This window comes from Microcaecilia unicolor, chromosome 6, assembly GCF_901765095.1.
Source record: "Microcaecilia unicolor chromosome 6, aMicUni1.1, whole genome shotgun sequence".
Taxonomy (NCBI): domain Eukaryota; kingdom Metazoa; phylum Chordata; class Amphibia; order Gymnophiona; family Siphonopidae; genus Microcaecilia; species Microcaecilia unicolor.
In genome coordinates this window covers 7,206,968-7,230,193 of record NC_044036.1, presented here as the reverse complement: position 1 = coordinate 7,230,193, position 23,226 = coordinate 7,206,968, and the positions used below count along the sequence as shown (strand labels likewise).

The 23,226-nt window shown below is 49.0% G+C and overlaps 1 protein-coding gene across 1 annotated transcript in view; it reads right to left on the bottom strand.

The window, feature by feature from the left end:
- PTCH2 (patched 2) overlaps nucleotides 1-22,856 on the bottom strand; it is a 144,945-nt gene extending 122,089 nt beyond the window's left edge. Inside the window, exons 1-2 of the mRNA XM_030207504.1 lie at nucleotides 22,736-22,856; nucleotides 18,513-18,705 (exon numbers count right to left, since the gene is read on the bottom strand). Of these exons, the coding sequence (XP_030063364.1) occupies nucleotides 18,513-18,705; nucleotides 22,736-22,849 (307 nt within the window). The 5' untranslated portion in view covers nucleotides 22,850-22,856. The remainder of the gene's footprint in view (nucleotides 1-18,512; nucleotides 18,706-22,735) is intronic.
- Nucleotides 22,857-23,226: the final 370 nt, after the last annotated feature.

Genomic DNA, 23,226 nt, shown 5'->3' with positions numbered 1-23,226 from the left:
AAAATCTGATATACTGCATGGCCTTACCAGATCAATGTGGTTTATAATCCTATATAATAAAACTCACCCTCAACGTTCTGAGGACACTGACGTCAGTGTCACTTCCTGCTGGCACTTCCTTCGGGTTCGAAGGGTTCGTGGTGGTGAAGCCACCAAAATCACTGTCTGGGCCCCGCCCTCGCGTCAAACGTGATGACGTCGAGGGCGGAGCAATGGCGTCAAAGATCGAGGGCGGAGCAATGGTGTCAGTGGATGAAGGTGGCGTGCGTTGACGAGGTGCGGAGCAATGGCGGTCAGTGGCTTCACAACGCCGAAGGGGTGGGTAGGGAGGGAGGGTTCGGGAGGAAAACCTTGCTAGCGCCCGTTTCATTTCCTCCAGAAACGGCCATGTCTTACTAGTAATTAATAAAACTAATAACAATCATGCAAAACATGGAGACAGCTACTGTCTCATGGCCTGAGGGGGGGGGAAGAGAAGAGGCAAAAGAGATAATAACAGAAGATATTTTAAGATACATTTTACACAGACACAAAGAGAGAGTAAATGTTTCTCTACAGCTGCGGCCTGTTAGAATTAAGGTGAGATAAGTTCAGTGCAGCAATCGAATCTATCGACCCCCCTTTTTTATGCTATAAACATGTTGGGGCCCCTCCAACAGACGTGGGAGACAGAGTGATTTTTATCATATGTGGTCATCCTACGCTGTAGAGGCTCCTTGTAACGTCCTTCACACTTACCCTGCATTTCTGCATTTTGCTGACAGGGTTACTCCAAAGGCCAGACACAGGCCATCTAGATATAGTATGGCTGCATTTTGGAAGGAAGTTAAGCACTGGGAGTAACAAGCAGTGGGGATGGCCTTAATTGAAAAATTGTTTTACACTTTTTCAAAGGGAAAACTGATGCTTTCAACACAGTCTGGGACAAGTACTGGAAGTTCAGAGAGGAACATGCCCAGGGCTGCAAATTAATGTCTCCTTTTCATGTTTATGGGACACCCAGGGAGGAGGTGCAGATGTTCCATTGGTTGTTAACTGGGACCTAGGAAGCTTCTGTTACTCTGTATAATTCTTGAATGAAATAAACAGAATGAATGAAGGTCAGATAGAGCTGTAGAGTCAGTCTGGTTACAGCATTGTCATCACTAAAATAGACATCTGTGACTGAGGCGGGGATGGTGCTGGGCAGACTTATACGGTCTGTGCCAGAGCCGGTGGTGGGAGGCGGGACTGGTGGTTGCGAGGCGGAAATAGTGCTGGGCAGACTTATACGGTCTGTGCCAGAGCCGGTGGTTGGGAGGTGGGACTGATGGTTGGTAGGCGGGGATAGTGCTGGGCAGACTTATACGGTCTGTGCCAGAGCCGGTGGTTGGGAGGTGGGACTGGTGGTTGGGAGGCGGGGATAGTGCTGGGCAGACTTATACGGTCTGTGCCAGAGCCGGTGGTTGGGAGGTGGGACTGGTGGTTGGGAGGCGGGGATAGTGCTGGGCAGACTTATACAGTCTGTGCCAGAGCTGGTGGTGGGAGGCGGGGCTGGTGGTTGTGAGGCGGGGATAATGCTGGGCAGACTTAGATAGTCTGTGCCAGAACCGGTGGTGGGAGGCGGGGCTGGTGGTTGGGAGGCGGGAATAGTGCTGGGCAGACTTATATGATCTGTGCCAAAACCGGTGGTGGGAGGCGAGGCTGGTGGTTGGGAGGCGGGGATAGTGCTGGGCAGACTTATACGGTCTGTGCCCTGAAGAGGACAAGTACAAATCAAGGTAGGGTATACACAAAAAGTAGCACATATGAGTTTATCTTGTTGGGCAGACTGGATGGACCGTGCAGGTCTTTTTCTGCCGTCATCTACTATGTTACTATGTTACTATGTAAATGTGTATAATACCGAATGTAACTCACCTAGAGAACTACTGGAAAAGAGGAGAAATGAGGGAAGGGAAATGGGACTTGATATTGAGGTTTTTGCAACTACATTCAAAGCGGTTTACATATATTCAGGTACTTATTTTGTACCAGGGGCAATGGAGGGTTAAGTGACTTGCCCAGAGTCACAAGGAGCTGCAGTGGGAATTGAACTCAGTTCCCCAGGATCAAAGTCCACTGCACTAACCACTAGGCTACTCCTCCACTCATTCCACCAATAAGAGCCAACCTCATCAGTGATGTCACAATGGCTTGATTGCCCAATACATTCCCCAGGATCAAAGTCCACTGCACTAACCACTAGGCTACTCCTCCACTAGCAATATTCCATGTAGAAGCCTACCCTTGCAGATCAGCAATATGGCCGCGCAGGCTTCTGTTCCTGTGAGTCTGATGTCCTGCACGTTTCTCTTCTCCGGCGCGGCCGTGTTGCTGATCTGCAAGGCTTCTGTTTCTGTCGTACATGCAGGACGTCACTCACAGAAACAGAAGCCTGCCCTTGCAGATCAGCAACGCGGCCGCGCCAGAGAAGAGGACTTCGGCTGGCGGGGGTCAGGGACCAATCTACGGGGGCCCAAGTGGCTACACCCCTGGCGTAATGGATGAACAGTTTTTTGGTTCAAAAATAAGGATTTTTCCTGTTCATCAAGAATTACTCAGAAGCGGCTGAAGGATTTCCTGGCTTTGCGGCCTAGAGTCCAGGCATTGGGTCTGACGTTTATATTGAGATTTCCTTGTTCTTGTGTTATACATTTTTTGAGCCTGAACAACTGGTTGAATTTCTTGTGGCTAAAGACAAGGTGAGGATTAATGTATCTGTCTCATAACGTACTAAGGCTGGCTAGTTTGGGTTTGCAGTCGGATGTGTTCTCTTAAAAAAACATTCTTGTTTATGTTTCCCTATACTTTTGATCTTGACGCTCTTTAATTGTCAGAATGTAATTTTGTGATTATTAAATTAATAAATTCAATTAAAAAAAAACAACCCTGCTCTAGCATTAACCCTGGCCCCCAACGACTGGCAGGAAGAAGGGTATTGAATAGCCCAGCTTCCTCTTCTGTGCGGGGTCAGTCTTGCACTATGTTATGTTATGTTACACCAAACCTCTATTCCACAAATACCTTATCAGTTCTATGTGGATTACACAGAGTAAGAAGGCCAAATAGATCCCATAATCTTGTGGTTCATACTGCAACATTGATGCCACATGGCAAATGAAGTTGGCTATTACATGTCCTTCCTCCTGCAGTCACAAGGCTGAGCAGTCGGGAGAAGTGCTGGGTAAGAGTCTCTTGGGAGCTGGGGCCAAGACAGTAGAAAGGTTGCGGGAGGTAGAAGCGGGAGGGTGGGGGGTTATACAGGAGCTGGAGATCCTCCCTGGTGTGCCAGTGATGCAGGGTGGTGGGTGGGTGGCGCATTGAGTTCCAAGAACCGAAAACTGTTCATTTAAAAACACAAAACAGAAGACTTGTCACTGTGGGAGGTCATGAGACGTCTTTGCCGCAGGGAGAACCTATGTGCTAGTTATGGAAACTTATATCCTTAAATACCTCAAACAGTAGATGGCCGAAAAAGTGAGATGACAAAGTCAAATTAGACAGGATGGTGGTACAGCTGCATCAAACTCAAGAGACAAGTTAAGGCCATGGAATATTCAGTGGCAGCAGGGGGCACTGCTGTGTCCTCAGATTTCATCCAGGGAAGATGGACAAAGTTTTAGCATATTCTGAGGGCCAGCCTTGGACCTAGAGGTGTCCTGCAGGTTGGGGTTGAGAAAAAAAGGAAACAGAAGGGAAGGTACACAACTCCTAAGCTCTACTGATATCTTCATGATATCTTCAGCTGGAAGCAGCTGTGAGCAGGCGTGTACTCATAGGTCTCTCAGCGGCCTCATCCCGCCTCCTGTACAAGCTTCCTGTTTCTAAGGGTCTCTGCACAGCTGCTCACAGGACTCTAAGCAGCCTCATCCTTCCTCCTGTACAAGCTTCCGGGTTCTAAGGGTCTCTGCACAGTTGCTCACAGGCCTCTAAGCAGCCTCATCCTTCCTCCTGTACAAGCTTCCTGTTTCTAAGGGTCTTTGCATAGCTGCTCACAGGCCTCATCCCTCCTCCTGTACAAGCTTCCTGGTTCTAAGGGTCTCTGCACAGTTGCTCACAGGCCTCTAAGCAGCCTCATCCCTCCTCCTGTACAAGCTTCCTGTTTCTAAGGGTCTTTGCATCGCTGTTCACAGGCCTCTAAGTGGCCTCATCCCTCCTCCTGCACAAGCTTCCTGTTTCTAAGGGTCTCTGCACAGCTGCTCACAGGCATCTAAGTGGCCTCATCCCTCCTCCTGTACAAGCTTCCTGTTTCTAAGGGTCTTTGCATAGCTGCTCACAGGCCTCTAAGTGGCCTCATCCCTCCTCCTGTACAAGCTTCCTGTTTCTAAGGGTCTTTGCATAGCTGCTCACAGGCCTCTAAGTGGCCTCATCTCTCCTCCTGTACAAGCTTCCTGTTTCTAAGGGTCTTTGCATAGCTGCTCACAGGCCTCTAAGTGGCCTCATCCCTCCTCCTGTACAAGCTTCCTGTTTCTAAGGGTCTCTGCACAGTTGCTCACAGGCCTCTAAGCAGCCTCATCCTTCCTCCTGCACAAGCTTCCTGTTTCTAAGGGTCTCTGCACAGCTGCTCACAGGACTCTAAGCAGCCTCATCCTTCCTCCTGTACAAGCTTCCGGGTTCTAAGGGTCTCTGCACAGTTGCTCACAGGCCTCTAAGCAGCCTCATCCTTCCTCCTGTACAAGCTTCCTGTTTCTAAGGGTCTTTGCATAGCTGCTCACAGGCCTCATCCCTCCTCCTGTACAAGCTTCCTGGTTCTAAGGGTCTCTGCACAGTTGCTCACAGGCCTCTAAGCAGCCTCATCCCTCCTCCTGTACAAGCTTCCTGTTTCTAAGGGTCTTTGCATCGCTGTTCACAGGCCTCTAAGTGGCCTCATCCCTCCTCCTGCACAAGCTTCCTGTTTCTAAGGGTCTCTGCACAGCTGCTCACAGGCATCTAAGTGGCCTCATCCCTCCTCCTGTACAAGCTTCCTGTTTCTAAGGGTCTTTGCATAGCTGCTCACAGGCCTCTAAGTGGCCTCATCCCTCCTCCTGTACAAGCTTCCTGTTTCTAAGGGTCTTTGCATAGCTGCTCACAGGCCTCTAAGTGGCCTCATCTCTCCTCCTGTACAAGCTTCCTGTTTCTAAGGGTCTTTGTATAGCTGTTCACAGGCCTCTAAGCAGCCTCATCCCTCCTCCTGCACTAGCTTCCTTTTTCTAAGGGTCTCTGCACAGTTGCTCACAGGCCTCTAAGTGGCCTCATCCTGCCTCCTGTACAAGCTTCCTTTTTCTAAGGGTCTTTGCACAATTGCTCACAGGCCTCATCCTTCCTCCTGCACAAGCTTCCTGGTTCTAAGGGTCTCTGCACAGTTGTTCACAGGCCTCTAAGTGGCCTCATCCCTCCTCCTGTACAAGCTTCCTATTTCTAAGGGTCTTTGCATAGCTGCTCATAGGCCTCCAAGTGGCCTCATCCCTCATCCTGTACAAGCTTCCTTTTTCTAAGGGTCTTTGCACAGTTGCTCACAGGCCTCATCCTTCCTCCTGCACAAGCTTCCTGGTTCTAAGGGTCTCTGCACAGTTGCTCACAGGCCTCTAAACAGCCTCATCCCTCATCCTGTACAAGCTTCCTTTTTATAAGGGTCTTTGCACAGTTGCTCACAGGCCTCATCCTTCCTCCTGCACAAGCTTCCTGGTTCTAAGGGTCTCTGCACAGTTGCTCACAGGCCTCTAAACAGCCTCATCCCTCATCCTGTACAAGCTTCCTTTTTCTAAGGGTCTTTGCACAGTTGCTCACAGGCCTCATCCTTCCTCCTGCACAAGCTTCCTATTTCTAAGGGTCTCTGCACAGTTGCTCACAGGCCTCTAAGTGGCCTCATCCCTCCTCCTGTACAAGCTTCCTGTTTCTAAGGGTCTTTGCATAGCTGCTCACAGGCCTCTAAGTGGCCTCATCCCTCCTCCTGTACAAGCTTCCTGTTTCTAAGGGTCTTTGCATAGCTGCTCACAGGCCTCTAAGTGGCCTCATCCCTCCTCCTGTACAAGCTTCCTGTTTCTAAGGGTCTTTGCACAGTTGCTCACAGGCCTCATCCTTCCTCCTGCACAAGCTTCCTATTTCTAAGGGTCTCTGTACAGTTGCTCACAGGCCTCTAAGTGGCCTCATCCCTCCTCCTGTACAAGCTTCCTGTTTCTAAGGGTCTTTGCATAGCTGCTCACAGGCATCATCCCTCCTCCTGTACAAGCTTCCTGTTTCTAAGGGTCTTTGCATAGCTGCTCACAGGCCTCTAAGTGGCCTCATCTCTCCTCCTGTACAAGCTTCCTGTTTCTAAGGGTCTTTGTATAGCTGTTCACAGGCCTCTAAGCAGCCTCATCCCTCATCCTGTACAAGCTTCCTTTTTCTAAGGGTCTTTGCACAGTTGCTTACAGGCCTCATCCTTCCTCCTGCACAAGCTTCCTGGTTCTAAGGGTCTCTGCACAGTTGCTCACAGGCCTCTAAACAGCCTCATCCCTCATCCTGTACAAGCTTCCTTTTTATAAGGGTCTTTGCACAGTTGCTCACAGGCCTCATCCTTCCTCCTGCACAAGCTTCCTGGTTCTAAGGGTCTCTGCACAGTTGCTCACAGGCCTCTAAACAGCCTCATCCCTCATCCTGTACAAGCTTCCTTTTTCTAAGGGTCTTTGCACAGTTGCTCACAGGCCTCATCCTTCCTCCTGCACAAGCTTCCTATTTCTAAGGGTCTCTGCACAGTTGCTCACAGGCCTCTAAGTGGCCTCATCCCTCCTCCTGTACAAGCTTCCTGTTTCTAAGGGTCTTTGCATCGCTGTTCACAGGCCTCTAAGTGGCCTCATCCCTCCTCCTGTACAAGCTTCCTGTTTCTAAGGGTCTTTGCATAGCTGCTCACAGGCCTCTAAGTGGCCTCATCCCTCCTCCTGTACAAGCTTCCTGTTTCTAAGGGTCTGCACAGTTGCTCACAGGCCTCATCCTTCCTCCTGCACAAGCTTCCTATTTCTAAGGGTCTCTGTACAGTTGCTCACAGGCCTCTAAGTGGCCTCATCCCTCCTCCTGTACAAGCTTCCTGTTTCTAAGGGTCTTTGCATAGCTGCTCACAGGCATCATCCCTCCTCCTGTACAAGCTTCCTGTTATCTGGAATATGCTTGAAAGTAGGAGTGGAGTTCAGGCAAAGAATAGAGAGAATGGAAGTTGGATTAACTAAAACACCATGGAAAAGTAGAGAAATCTATTGACACAACCACCCAAAATTATGAAGAGGAAAGAAATTGTTCTAAGGAGCAAATAAAGAGCTGATGAGGTAAAGGTTTTAACTGGAACTCCTGCTGGCTGTCAAGCTAAATTCCATCCATGTTGTTTGTGCAGGAAATCCATAATCACTTAGAGAATTAGTCAAAAATTCCAGACAGCTGAACAAGTAAAAAAAAGAGTCCTCTTAAATCTGACGTGTTCAATGTGATCCAACAATCAGCTTTCCACACACTCGTAACAAACACAAGTACCTATTTCTGTCTCCAAAATGTTGATTTAGTACATTAAGGGAATAATTCTCAATAGATCACCTAAAGAAAAGCGGGAATAAAGCACACTAAGTGCGGATTTTATACCAGCCGTTAATAGAACATGAGCCAACTTCAGCGTTTAAGCAGCTAACTTTTAGGTGGCGAAGCCCTTACAACAGCTGACTTTATGTATTTATTTATTTATTAGAATTTATTTACCACCCTTTTGAAGGAATTCATTCAAGGCGGTGTACAGTAAGAATAGATCAAACATGAGCAATAGGCAATTACAGCAGTACAAATATTCAAGTAACAATACAAAGTATGGCATGGTATACTACTTACAATGCCAACACAATACGTAATTAATAGAGCATTATAGTTGATAGTGAAGGGTAAAGCAAAGATGTAACATATAGATAGGAAAGAGAGTAAGAGGGGTTAGAAAATAATTTAAAGAAAGGTGCACATGAGGTCAGAGAGATGGTTAAATATTATCTCAGCTAGGGTAGGAGTGGATAAACATGTCCTGCTGCAGTATGTGCAGCCCGAGTGTTTGCATCTAACTGCAGACAGGCACATAAATGCAAATATTCTATAACCTGTGCACATGTGTGACGCACCCCCGACCCATCCATGTCCCTCACAGGTCCACACCCCCAAACCATCCATGCTCCTCCTAAATCCACACCCCCAATCTACCCATTGCCCTCCCACATCCTTGCCCCCAACCCTTCCAAGCACCTCTCAGGTCCATGCCCCCTGACTCACCCATGCCCCTCCTAATCCCTGCCCCAACCCACATATGCCCCAACTTTTCCAAGCCTCCCCCCCCCCCACGACTCACCCATGCCCCTCCTAAATCCATGCTCTCAAATTGCCCATGCCCCCAAAACTTCCAAGACCCTCCCAGGTCCATGCCTCCGACTCACCCATGTCCCTCACCTGTCCAAGCCCCTCCCAGGTCCACGTCCTCAACCTGCTCATGCCCCTCCTAAATCCACACCCCCCTTACAGCCTGGGAAGGAACCGGAGCTTCCTCCAACTCTGCTCTTTTGCCCATTGATTGCTGAGCGGCTGCTTTTCCTCTCAGGCGCGCATGCTCGGTTCCCTGAGATGAAAAGCAGCCACAGGGGCAGGCGGGTGGGCAACGCTGAAGGAAGATGTCTTCTGCTGGCTGGTCCTCAGGATCCCCGCCAGCCATTTCAATCCTGTTACAGCAGTGGCAGCGATTGGGGAGGGCAGCAGTGGCAGCGACTGAGGGGGGGGGGGCGGCAGTGGATGACGACTGTGGGGGGAGGGCGGCAGCGGCCCTGCCCCAGGCCCGGTTTAGTCTCTTGGCAGCCCTGGCTGTGTTACTTGAGATACCTGTGATTGGAAGGTAAGTTGTGAATCTTGTATAAGACCTAAGATGCAAGTGGATCTAGAAAATTCACCTTTTAGATGCTGCTTTTAACTCCTAACCTTTACTCGCTTTACACCAGCTCCCTATGAGGGTGGAAAGAGGACATCAAGGCTTACAGGGCTGGTGTGCAGGGTCTGTGCCACTGAGCTGTCCCCTCTATCCAGCAGGGAACAGGTGAATAAATTCTGCTGCCTTTCAGCTGGCTGTTTCTTGATGTTTTCAAATGCAGCATCCAGGGACAGAGTAAAGGTTTTATCATCCCTGAAAGAAAGCCAGGGCTAGCTAGGGACCACCCAGGGAGCCTGGAGTGAGAGCAAGGGCTGGATTGAATGGGGGAAGGGTGATGAAACAGGGCCAGCTCTTCAGGAAGAGCATTTCAACCACACAAGCCAGGATGTAAACACATAAAAGCTAGGTCTGAGGGCAGGCGTGAGAGTGCTCAGCCAGGGGAGGGGAGGGGAGGCTGGAGTCACCAGGGAAGGGGTGCACTAGCCCCTTCTTGGAGCCAAGAATGGGAAAGGAACAAATTACATGAACTGATGAATGGTGCCAGAGAAAACACTACAGCTGGGAACTTGAGACACAACAGACAAAGTCTGTGACTCCGTCTGGGTGATGTGTATGTTCTCTGCTCTGAGTCCTCATGGATGCTGCTTTGTGACTGCCTCTGGGTGATATGCTCCTCTGTCTCTATTCTTTGTGTCTCACCTCTGCACCCCCCCCCCCCCCCCCCACCTGTTCCTGGTAATGCCTGTATATATGTGTCTCTGCTGTGTGACTGCTCTGAAAAGATGTGTGTGTCTCTGCTCTTTAATTCTGTGTATATGTCTCTCTCAGCTCTGTGATTCTCCTGGGTAGTGTGTCTGTTCTGTGACTCCCTCCAACTGATATCTGTCTCTGCTCTAGGCTTTCCCCAGATGACATGTGCACCTCTGCTTTCCATCTTCTTCTGGGTGCTACCCATGTCATTCTCTCTGCTCAATGACTTCCCTCAAGAGATGTGTGTGTCTCTGTTCTGAAGATCTCTCTCTCTCTCTCTCTGATTCCTCTGGGTGGTGCGTGTATGTCTCTTTGCTCTGTGACTCATCCTGTCCCCTTTCCCTGGGTGATGCCTTTTTGTAAGTGTCTCTCTGTCCTGTGACTCATGCTCCTAGCTACTCAGGTCGCTGTTTACATACTCAATTACTGCACAAAGAACATAGAGTAGAAAGCTAGGGATGTGTTTTATCTGGCACTAATGGCAGAGCCAGTGGTGTTGGGCTGATATGATACAGACGTTCAAATATTTAATTAATCCGCAAACAAATCTTTTCCGGAGATGGGAAGGCGGTAGAACGAGAGGACATGAAATGAGATTGAAGGGGGGCAGACTCAAGAAAAATGTCAGGAAGTATTTTTTCACGGAGAGAGTGGTGGATGCTTGGAATGCCCTCCCGCGGGAGGTGGTGGTAACGGTAACGGAATTCAAACATGCGTGGGATAAACATAAAGGAATCCTGTGCAGAAGGAATGGATCCTCAGAAGCTTAGCCGAAATTGGGTGGCGGAGCAGGTGGGGGAAGAGAGGTTGGGAGTTGGGAGGCGAGGATAGTGGAGGGCAGACTTGTACGGTCTGTGCCCTGAAAAAGGCAGGTACAAATCAAGGTAAGGTATACACATATGAGTTTATCTTGTTGGGCAGACTGGATGGACCATGCAGGTCTTTTTCTGCCGTCATCTACTATGTTACTATGTTTAGGTGCCCTTAGTAAGCCCTAAATCAAATAACTGGAGTGGTGGAGTGGCCTAGTGGTTACAGTACTGGTCTTGCAATCCAGAGGTAGCCAGTTCAAATCTGGCTGCTGCTCCTTGTGATCTTGGGCAAGTCACTTAACCCTCCATTGCCTCAGGTACAAACTTAGATCGTGAGCCCTCATGGGCTGGCTGGATGTCAGACTCACAGAAACAGAAGCCTGCACAGCTGTGTTGCTGATCTGCCAGGGCAGGCTTCTACATGGAATGTTGCTAGTGGAATAGCAGCAACATTAACATTCCATGTAGAATCTTAAATAGTAGCAACAGAATCTCAAAGAGTAGCAACATTCCATGTAGAATCCCAAAGAGTAACAAGGTAAGAAGTAACATGGGTAGAGGAGTGGCTTAGTGGTTAGAGCACCAGCCTTGATATCCAGAGGTGGCCAGTTCAAATCCCACTGCTGCTCCTTGTGATCTTGGGCAAGTCACTTAACCCTCCATTGCCCCAGGTACAAACTTAGATTGTGAGCCCTCCTGGGACAGAGAAATATCCAGAGTACCTGAATGTAACTCACCTTGAGCTACTACTGAAAAAGGTGTGAGCAAAATCTAAATAAATAACTTCAAGATCTGTAAGTACCTCCCTGAAATACTAACAAACTCAAGAACCATGATACACTCAATACCACACCTCTCAGAACAATTCTTTAAAAATGTATTATTGGGCATCACATTTAAATATTAAACTTTATTTAGTATACACCTAATAAGGGCAGTCTCCAAAGCTGTTTACCTGGGTAACTAGACTATTTTGAAATCCACACTCTCCCTGTGGATACAAGTACAGAGCTGTGGCTGTCAGCTCTATTTCTTTGATTGCAGCTGCTCTTTCTTGCCCCTGGCAACCACCTACTCTTGTCTAATGGTTGGGCCAGCCCTGGATAATGGTGGAGATTGTGCTCAGACATCATTAAACAGTAGATATCTTCTGGAAGCCTGGGGGGGTGGGGTGCACATGAGCACACACATACACCTGGCACATTTCCAACCTGACAAACTAAAGAGCAACAAATCACCAGGACCAGATGGTTTTTACCCCATAGTCCTGAAAGAGCTCAAACTTGTTGCTAACCTTGTGCTTGTAACCTATTATTTCAAAGGCCACAATATCAGAAACCTGGAGGGTGAAAAATCTAACACCAATTTAAAAAAAAAAAGGCTCCAGAAGTGAGACAGAAAACTACAGACCAGTAAACGTGATGTCAGGGTTGTACAAACAAGCGGATGCTATACTAAAAAAAGTTACTAGCTATATAAATAGACATGGCTTAATGGGAATGAGTCTGCATGGGGTTAGCCAGGGCAAGTCTTGCCTTACCAATTCATTACATTTTTTAAGGTATAAACAAGTGGATGGGAATGGGACTTATATACCACCTTTCTGTGGTTTTCCCAACTCCATTCAAAGCAGTTCACATATATTCAGGTACTTATTTTGTACCAGGGGCAATGGAGGGTTAAGTGACTTGCCCAGAGTCACAAGGAGCTGCAGTGGGAATTGAACTCAGTTCCCCAGGATCAAAGTCCACTGCACTAACCACTAGGCTACTCCTCCACTCATTCCACCAATAAGAGCCAACCTCATCAGTGATGTCACAATGGCTTGACTGCCCAATACTTGGCTCACTTCTGATATTGTGATGTCATAAGGGAAAGGGAAATGAAATACCGCCTTTCTGAGGTTTTTGCAACTACATTCAAAGCGGTTTACATATATTCAGGTACTTATTTTGTACCAGGGGCAAAAGTGACTTGCCCAGAGTCACAAGGAGCTGCAGTGGGAATTGAACCCAGTTCCCCAGGATCAAAGTCCACTGCACTAACCACTAGGCTACTCCTCCACTCATTCCACCAATAACAGCCAACCTCATCAGTGATGTCACAATGGCTTGATTGCCCAATACAGTTCCCCAGGATCAAAGTCCACTGCACTAACCACTAGGCTACTCCTCCACTCATTCCACCAATAAGAGCTAACCTCATCAGTGATGTCACAATGGCTTGATTGCCCAATACAGTTCCCCAGGATCAAAGTCCACTGCACTAACCACTAGGCTACTCCTCCATTCATTCCACCAATAAGAGCCAACCTCATCAGTGATGTCACAATGGCTTGATTGCCCAATACAGTTCCCCAGGATCAAAGTCCACTGCACTAACCACTAGGTTACTCCTCCACTCATTCCACCAATAAGAGCCAACCTCATCAGTGATGTCACAATGGCTTGATTGCCCGATACTTGGCTCACTTCTGATATTGTGATGTCATAAAGGGGGAAAGGAAAATGGGACTTGATATACCGCCTTTCTGAGGTTTTTGCAACTACATTCAAAGTGGTTTACATATATTCAGGTACTTATTTTGTACCAGGGGCAATGGAGGGTTAAGTGACTTGCCCAGAGTCACAAGGAGCTGCAGTGGGAATTGAACTCAGTTCCCCAGGATCAAAGTCCACTGCACTAACCACTAGGCTACTCCTCCACTCATTCCACCAATAAGAGCCAACCTCATCAGTGATGTCACAATGGCTTGACTGCCCAATACTTGGCTCACTTCTGATATTGTGATGTCATAAGGGAAAGGGAAATGAAATACCGCCTTTCTGAGGTTTTTGCAACTACATTCAAAGCGGTTTACATATATTTAGGTACTTATTTTGTACCAGGGGCAATGGAGGGTTAAGTGACTTGCCCAGAGTCACAAGGAGCTGCAGTGGGAATTGAACCCAGTTCCCCAGGATCAAAGTCCACTGCACTAACCACTAGGCTACTCCTCCACTCATTCCACCAATAACAGCCAACCTCATCAGTGATGTCACAATGGCTTGATTGCCCAATACAGTTCCCCAGGATCAAAGTCCACTGCACTAACCACTAGGCTACTCCTCCACTCATTCCACCAATAAGAGCCAACCTCATCAGTGATGTCACAATGGCTTGATTGCCCAATACAGTTCCCCAGGATCAAAGTCCACTGCACTAACCACTAGGCTACTCCTCCATTCATTCCACCAATAAGAGCCAACCTCATCAGTGATGTCACAATGGCTTGATTGCCCAATACAGTTCCCCAGGATCAAAGTCCACTGCACTAACCACTAGGTTACTCCTCCACTCATTCCACCAATAAGAGCCAACCTCATCAGTGATGTCACAATGGCTTGATTGCCCGATACTTGGCTCACTTCTGATATTGTGATGTCATAAAGGGGGAAAGGAAAATGGGACTTGATATACCGCCTTTCTGAGGTTTTTGCAACTACATTCAAAGTGGTTTACATATATTCAGGTACTTATTTTGTACCAGGGGCAATGGAGGGTTAAGTGACTTGCCCAGAGTCACAAGGAGCTGCAGTGGGAATTGAACTCAGTTCCCCAGGATCAAAGTCCACTGCACTAACCACTAGGCTACTCCTCCACTCATTCCACCAATAAGAGCCAACCTCATCAGTGATGTCACAATGGCTTGACTGCCCAATACTTGGCTCACTTCTGATATTGTGATGTCATAAGGGAAAGGGAAATGAAATACCGCCTTTCTGAGGTTTTTGCAACTACATTCAAAGCGGTTTACATATATTCAGGTACTTATTTTGTACCAGGGGCAATGGAGGGTTAAGTGACTTGCCCAGAGTCACAAGGAGCTGCAGTGGGAATTGAACCCAGTTCCCCAGGATCAAAGTCCACTGCACTAACCACTAGGCTACTCCTCCACTCATTCCACCAATAACAGCCAACCTCATCAGTGATGTCACAATGGCTTGATTGCCCAATACAGTTCCCCAGGATCAAAGTCCACTGCACTAACCACTAGGCTACTCCTCCACTCATTCCACCAATAAGAGCCAACCTCATCAGTGATGTCACAATGGCTTGATTGCCCAATACAGTTCCCAGGATCAAAGTCCACTGCACTAACCACTAGGCTACTCCTCCATTCATTCCACCAATAAGAGCCAACCTCATCAGTGATGTCACAATGGCTTGATTGCCCAATACAGTTCCCCAGGATCAAAGTCCACTGCACTAACCACTAGGTTACTCCTCCACTCATTCCACCAATAAGAGCCAACCTCATCAGTGATGTCACAATGGCTTGATTGCCCGATACTTGGCTCACTTCTGATATTGTGATGTCATAAAGGGGGAAAGGAAAATGGGACTTGATATACCGCCTTTCTGAGGTTTTTGCAACTACATTCAAAGTGGTTTACATATATTCAGGTACTTATTTTGTACCAGGGGCAATGGAGGGTTAAGTGACTTGCCCAGAGTCACAAGGAGCTGCAGTGGGAATCAAACCCAGTTCCCCAGGATCAAAGTCCACTGCACCAACCACTAGGCTACTCCAGATAACAATGAGTGGTTGATATAGTGTATTTGGATTTTCAGAAGGTGTTTGAGAGGCTCTTTAGGAAACTAAAGATTCATGGGATAGGAGACAGTTCCCTTGTGTGGACTGTAAAGTGACTAAAGGACAGGAAACAGAGTAGGACTGAATGGTCAGTTGTCCACATGGAAAAAGATCAGTAGTGGATGCCCCAGGGCCAGGGGGTCTAAATTGGGACCTGTGCTGTTTAACATATTCATAAATGATGTGGAGACAGGAGTGACGAGTGAGGTGACTGCATTTACGGAAAAGACAAAATTATTGAAAGACATTAAAACAACTGGGGATTGTGAGAACTTGCGGGAGGATCTTGTGAGACCAGGAGACCCAGTAGCTAAATGGCAGACGATGTTTAATGTGGACAAATATAAAGTCACGGTCATACAGAAAGACAGTTCCCACTACACTAGGTTCGGAGTTAGGAATTGCTGCTCAAGGACAAGATCTTGGAGTCATTGTGGATAACACTTGTACACTGACCTTTTCAGAAACCTAAAACAGCAGCAGCACAATGAACCCAGAGGCCAAAGTCAGTGATGACATGACCAAAGCTAATTCAGTCACTAAGAAACATCAAATCTCATAAAAACATCGGTGAAACAACGAACTGATCAACCGAAAATGTACAGACACCTACTAGAAGATGCAGAAATATCTAGAATTAAAGTGAAGAGACTGAAAAGGGTCAGAGGGGTCCACAAGCCGGATGCAGGTATCGGTGGGCTTGAGTTCAGGCCTGTTGTCCTCCTGCTCAGTCACGCTCAGATCGTCTCTTAAGTCCAACACATAGTAGATGATAACGGCAGAAAAAGACCTGCACGGTCCATCCAGTCTGCCCAACAAGATAAACTCACATGTGCTACTTTTTGTGTATACCCTACCTTGATTTGTATCTGTCATTTTCAGGGCACAGACCATATAAGTCTTCCCAGCACTATCCCCACCTCCCAACCACCAGCCCTGCCTCCCACCACCGGCTCTGGCACAGACCGTGTAAGTCTGCCCAGCACTATCCCCGCCTCCCAACCACCAGCCCCGCCTCCCAACCACCGGCTCTGGCACAGACCGTATAAGTCTGCCCAGCACTATCCCCGCCTCCCAACCACCAGCCCCGCCTCCCAACCACCGGCTCTGGCACAGACCGTATAAGTCTGCCCAGCACTATCCCCGCCTCCCACCACCTAAGTCTGCCCAGCACCATCCCGCCTCCCGCCACCAGCTCTGCCACCCAATTTTGGCTAAGCTTCTGAGGATCCATTCCTTCTGCACAGGATTCCTTTATGTATATCCCACGCATGTTTGAATTCCGTTACCGTTTTCATCTCCACCACTTCCCGCGGGAGGGCATTCCAAGCGTCCACCACCCTTCTCTGTGAAAAAATACTTCCTGACATCTTTCCTGAGTCTGCCCCCCTTCAATCTCATTTCATGTCCTCTTGTTCTACCACCTTCCCATCTCCGGAAAAGATTTGTTTGCGGATTAATACCTTTCAAATATTTGAACGTCTGTATCATATCACCCCTGTTTCTCCTTTCTTCCAGAGTATACATGTTCAGGTCAGCAAGTCTCTCCTCATACGTCTTGTAACGCAAATCCCTTACCATTCTCGTAGCTTTTCTTTGCACCGCTTCAATTCTTATGTACACTTCAATACACCTTATGTACACTATCAGGCTACATTTGTGTTCACGGCTGTGCCAAATCTCTTTCAAGAAAGGCAGATGTGGCTTCAGAGCCGGCTTTCAAAGCTGCCTGACAATTTCCTGAGCTGTTCTTGCCTGTGAATACGTTGCCTGTACTTTTTTCCTTCTACCACTGTTTTGTGACATGTTACGTTCTTAAATGTATTTTTGGTTTACATTTTCCTGTTCTGCGGAAGTTTGACTTGTCATTATTGTACCGTGGCTGCTAGAAAAGCAACAGACCGTTAGGAATAATCCACCCGATCCCGTCTGGAAGTTCCCCCAACGTCTGCACTTCACTACCTGAAGACAGGCGGCAGGATCCAGACAGCTCGCCTCGCCCACGTGACGCACTATTCCAAGCATGTCGTAGGATTAAAGACCCTTACAAGCAACAGCACATGTGCAGCATCACACATGGTAGCATGAAGCACATATGATCACGTGTCCAGTGCTGTGCATGCTTTATGGCAGATTCTAAAAGATCACCAAGTGTCACCACGAGCACATCATCTGGGGAATTCTAAAAATGGCTAATTCTATGCACCCATTTCAGCGTGGAAACATGTTTCAACAAACGCAAGGGCAGAAGCAACACATCAGCATGGAAATACTGTTATGCCCCCACTTACAGGAGAGCAGCTAAGTGTATCTGCACAGGGTCACCAAGAGACCCAGCAGGACCGGACCACTGTGCCCCCCCCCCCCCCACTTGGACCAATGCCACACCAACTTGCTCTGCCCACCCACCCCCCCTTACCAACTGCTGCTGTCCTGTCCTGCTGCATAGATGCAATATCGCATTATTACAGTCATCTGGGTCCTGGGCGGCACATGCAGTAGGAGAGAGACCAACCTCTTTGAGGAAGAAGCTTGCCTGGGCCCCCCCTTGGAGGTTAGACCCGGGGAATTTTGCCCCCTTGCCCCCCCCCCCTCTCAGTGACCCTGTATCTGCACACAACTGAAAAGGAGGCATTCCCATGGGAAGGGCATGGGCAGGTCAGGGGCGTTCCAGATGCACATTTCAGTTGGTTTAAGTCTTCACACCCAAAGTTGGCTGCGGAATTTGGTGATCAATGGTATTCTTTAAAGAGCGCTCATTCCAGACCGCCCTGGGCGACAATGTTTTCGGCCATTTACTACATCCAGCTCTATATGTCCACTTCTTGTACCCTCGTATAGCACCACATGTAGCCCCTACGTCTTGCCCCATCCTTGGCCACCTTTAAATCTAGACTGAAAGCCCACCTCTTTAACATTGCTTTTGACTCGTAACCACTTGTAACCACTCGCCTCCACCTACCCTCCTCTCTTCCTTCCTGTTCACATTAATTGATTTGATTTGCTTACTTTATTTATTTTTTGTCTATTAGATTGTAAGCTCTTTGAGCAGGGACTGTCTTTCTTCTATGTTTGTGCAGCGCTGCTTATGCCTTGTAGCGCTATAGAAATGCTAAATAGTAGTAGTAGTAGTAGGATTCATGTGTACAGCGTCATGTGAACATCACTGTGTGTCTGATATTCCCGGAGCAGGGCTGCTGCAGCTGGGATGAAAGCAGGGCGACCCGTGGGTGTGGCAGCTTCTAGTCTGCGCTGCACATTGAAGGAGGAATGCGGCATTGTTCAAGCAATACCGGGGAGCGTTGGGAAGGCATCAGAAATACTGAAAAAGTCACCAGATCCTCCTGTCACTGCTAAACAGAGGCACCGTCCCTCCCATTCACTCCCTCCCAGGTCTTACCTTCCACCCAGAGTCGCTCAATGTCTGTCTCGATGGAAGCCACCCGTAGTCCCACAGCCAGTGCGCTAAAGAGCAATAGTCCAACGAAGAGTACCTTTCCACAGTGCCGCTGAATCTGACAGCCCAGGGAGAACAGCAACGCCTGGAAACGGGCTCTAAGCCAGAGCGGAGCTTTCCGGCCTACAGCTTTTCCCTGTAAGAGAAGACAGAGGCAACAGCGGTAAAAAAAAAAGACAATATACTCTGTACAAAACCCAAACCGGTGCCCTGTCCCATCACTTCATAGTGCAAAGCCACAGCATCTCCTTGTATGAAACCCCCTCCCCAACAGACATCCACTGTAAGAAACCCTCGCACAACAGAGGACCACTGGATCTCAGCGTAAGAAATCCCCAACACAACAGAAGTTCACTTCACCTCACTATGACTAATGTACTCACCAACAGAGAGATAGCGAAGTTACTTACCTGTAACGGAAGTTCTCCGTGGACAGCAGGATAAGTCAGCAGCATATAGGTGACATCATCCGACGGAAATGCTCTCCAATAGCTCAGAGACCTTTTATTCTTGTTTTAATCCCTCTGAGCATGTGCAGTAGATGCCCCTACTGGGCGAGTTCCTGCCACCCCACTTCCTGCCTCAGTCAATTCCAAGCGAGGGGCAGAACCTCCTAGGAGGGGAGGTGGGAAGGTTGTGTGGCTGACTTATCCTGCTGGCCACGGAGAACTCCCATTACAGGTAAGTAACTTCACTTTGTCCTAGGACAAGCAGGATGCGTCAGCCACATCTAGGCGACTGCCAACCCAAGGGGCGTAAGGAGAGTTAGGTGTTCCAGTGGGCTTTGGTCCCTATGGTCCTTGATGTGCTGTGGTAGGAGGGTCCAGCCCCAGTCAGAGGTGCAGGAAGTGAAAAAGGAGTAGACAAGATCAGGTTTCAGTGCATGCTGGATGCGGCCCGGGATAAGTACATAAATATTGCCATACTGGGACAGACTGAAGGTCCGTAAAGCCCAGCATCCTGTTTCCAACAGTGGCCAATCCAGGTCACAAATACCTGGCAGGATCCCCCAAAAATACAAAACATTTTATGCTGCTTATCCCAGAAATAAGCAGTGGATTTTCCCCAAGTCCATTTTAATAATGATCTATGGACTTTTCCTTTAAGAAGCCGTCCAAACCTTTTTTAAACCTCGCTAATCTAATCGCCTTTACTACATTCTCTGGCAACGAATTCCAGAGTTGAATTACACGTTGAGTGAAGAAAGGTTTTCTCCGATTCGTTTTAAATTTACTACATTGTAGCTTCATCGCATGCCCCCTAGTCCTAGTATTTTTGGAAAGTGTAAACAGACACTTCATATTTACCCGTTCAACTAGACCTCTATCATATTTCCCCTCAGCTCAGCCGTCTTTTCTCCAAGCTGAAGAGCCCTACCCGCTTTAGCCTTACCTCATAGGGAAGCCGTCCCATCCTCAATGTATGCTGCCCTCGGACCAGGGCTGTTTCAGAGCTCCCGGTGGCTGAGCACACGAGTGAGAGCTGGATGCGACCCCAGAGCCCTGATGAGAGCTGCACTCAGACTGGGACCATTTCTGGGCTCCCGGTGATGGAGCACTCGGGCAGATGCCGGGCACAGCTAGGCCTCCCTGATGTGACCCCCCCCCCCCCCCCACTCAGAACAGGATCTTGCTGAGTACTTGGGGAAGCAAATGAAGGGAGCTTACTTTTTAGTCCGAAAGCCCCAAGGGAGGGCCAGTTGGTGGCTGATTTGCAGCTGGCACAGGCGGTGGGCACCAGAAGAAGAGCGGGCTCCATATCACTTCATACAGTAACGGTGCCTCGGAGAGCCTCACCTGTGCTTGTGGGTTGCGGCAGGCAACAGGCAGGATGAGGTGTACATCACAGACTCACACCGTGACCCTGTGGCCCCGTGGCTCTGGCACCCTCGTATGGGTGTCCGCATCCAGGGCACTTTTTCCTGATGCTCCAGTGATGATGTAAGTTTCCGTGAGCAGGTTAAATGTTTGTTGGTGGAGAGATGAAAAATCTGACCATTGGGGGACGGCGGAAAACAGACTGAGGCAGGAAGTGGGGTGGTGGGACTCGCCCAGTAGGGGCATCTACTGCACATGCTCAGAGGGATTTAAAAAAAAATCTCTCTGAGCTATTGGAGAGCTTTTCTGTCCAAGGGGAGCGTCAGATGACGTCACCTATACGTGGATGACGCATCCTGCTTGTCCTAGGAAACCCACTGCACCTCAGGGTGAGAAACCCATCCATATAAGAAGGGTCTATTCTACTGCACTGGGTATTGGAGGGGGGGGGGGTTCATCTGCAGCACCTCCATCATGCAATAAACCCCTTCTTAATGCTACCACACTCCCTCCCCTCACCCTTCCACACCAGTGCACCCTCTAATTTAAAAGGGAAATGGGACTTTCTGAGGTTTCTGCAACTACATTCAAAGCGGTTTACATATATTCAGGTACTTATTTTGTACCAGGGGCAATGGAGGGTTAAGTGACTTGCCCAGTCTCAAGGAGCTGCAGTGGGAATCGAACTCAGTTCCCCAGGATCAAAGTCCACTGCACTAACCACTAGGGTACTTCCCCAAAAAGAGGACCACCACTTGGGAGAAAGCAGATTAACCTGGGATAAGACAACTGCATTGACTTGTCTCATCTCAAATTTAGAGCAGGACTCAAGACAGACCTTTTCCAATGAGCCTTTGGAGACAAGGTCCAGACTGTGACTGCTGCAAATCAGCCACCAATGGGCCCTCCCTTGGGGGCTTTTCGGACTAAAAAGTAAGCTCCCCGCATTTTCTTCCCCAAGTACTCAGCAAGATCCTGTTCTGAGTGGGGGGGGGGGGGGGGTCACATCAGGGAGGCCTGGCTGGCTGCATTTCTTACCTCGCTGTTTTTTGATGAGAGGCGGTATATCGAGTCCCTGTAAACCATAAACTGGATCAAAAGTCAGCAAAATCTCAGCAAATCCTGAAACCAAACAAGACAGCAAAGGCCAGACCTAGGACCAGGTCGGTCCCTCCAGCCTACCACAAGCCCTGCTGCTAAACTCCATCACCGATAAGGCAGAAACAAGGTGCAGCAGAGCATTGCGGCCCGTGGGATCTAAGACAGGGGACCTTCAGGCATGCAACAAATGCAAATGGACCCCTCCCTGAGCTAAGTGGTCAAAATTAAGCTCAGCACCAGGCTTTTTGCAATAGGTTGTACCTTTTCACATCGCAAATACAGGGTACACTAGGCAGCATCCTCTAATGAAACTTATTACACCTCCTGGAGGCCAGGGGGCTATTTCTGATACACTCACCCATGGAGCCCATCACTTCCCCTTGGCTTGGCTGCATTTACAGTCTCATGTAATCCATTTTCATCCCATGCACCGGGGTCAAGAGAAGCATTTTAAGGGTCGCTGGTTCCACACTTCTGGCCAAGGGAGTCACTGAAGCGGCCCGGAATCTGCAGTCCCTAAGGAGTGGTCCAGGGTGAGGGGGGACCAGGCTGTCACAGACCATTGAAAACCTACGTCTGGCATGTCTTTTCTGCACCCCATAGACTGTCCCAGACTGCCACTGGCCCTGCCTAACTGCAGTCCCTGCTCCAGCACACTGTACCAGCCTAAGCAAGAGACCCGGTTATAAGCACAGTTTCCATTAGGACGGAGCCTCTCCCTCCCCAGTCACGTTGCCTGTCAACCTGCCCTCCCAGTGCCCCTCTGCGATCTGAGTTTAATATGTTTCCCCACAGACTCTACCTGACCAAACATCCCTGAATGTAACTCACCTTGAGCTACTACTGAAAAGGTACCAGCAAAATCTGAAAAACTACAACCCCCCCCCCCCCATCCACCCAGTCCAGTCCCTCTCTGTATGCACAGATCATGCACACACACACACACACACACACACACACAAATACTAAAGACACACAATCTCTCAGTAGTCACATGTACGCATTCGTGCATGTGCATATGTGACACATGTATTCACTCATCATGCATCGTACACACACATGCATGCACTCGTGCAAAGACATCACACACATACAGACACGAGGCATGCATGTACCCTTGCAGAGACATACAACTTTGCCTTAAGGGGAAGAAAGAAGTGGGGGGGGGGGGGGGGGGCCGGATCCACTCCCGAATCTCCAGATCCTGAGAGGGAAAACGGTGCCAGAGCCCTGGGAATCCGGACTCACCTTGCGGATCTGCTGCAGGGCGAAGGCGGCGTGGCAGTAGCTGGGTCTCCGGAGCAGATCCGAGGCGGCAGCAGCAGCCCCGGCGGAGGGGGGCGCCCGCGGACCCAGGGCCATAGGGATCCAAGGAGAGCGAGAACGTCAGCGATCAGCGACAGGAGGCATCGGTGCCCGGGAGCCGGAGCATCACCCCGTGCCGAGTGGGAGCCCGGCTGGTGGGGGAGGGGAGGGGAGGGGAGAGGAGGGGCGGCGCTTCCATTGGCCGAGCCAGAGGCAAATTACTTTACTCCGCAAACATCTCTTATTATGGGCTGCTAAGCAACAGCTCTGCCGGGGGAAAGGGGGGGGGGAGAGACCACCCAGGCTCAAAGGGAAGGAAGGCGGAGGAGGGGGCTCAGCAGGCAATCTGCTACTAATGCAACTCCGGGCTATACACAACACACACGCACGGACGTGTGCAGCACACGTACAAAGAGAGATCTGTGCACACTTGC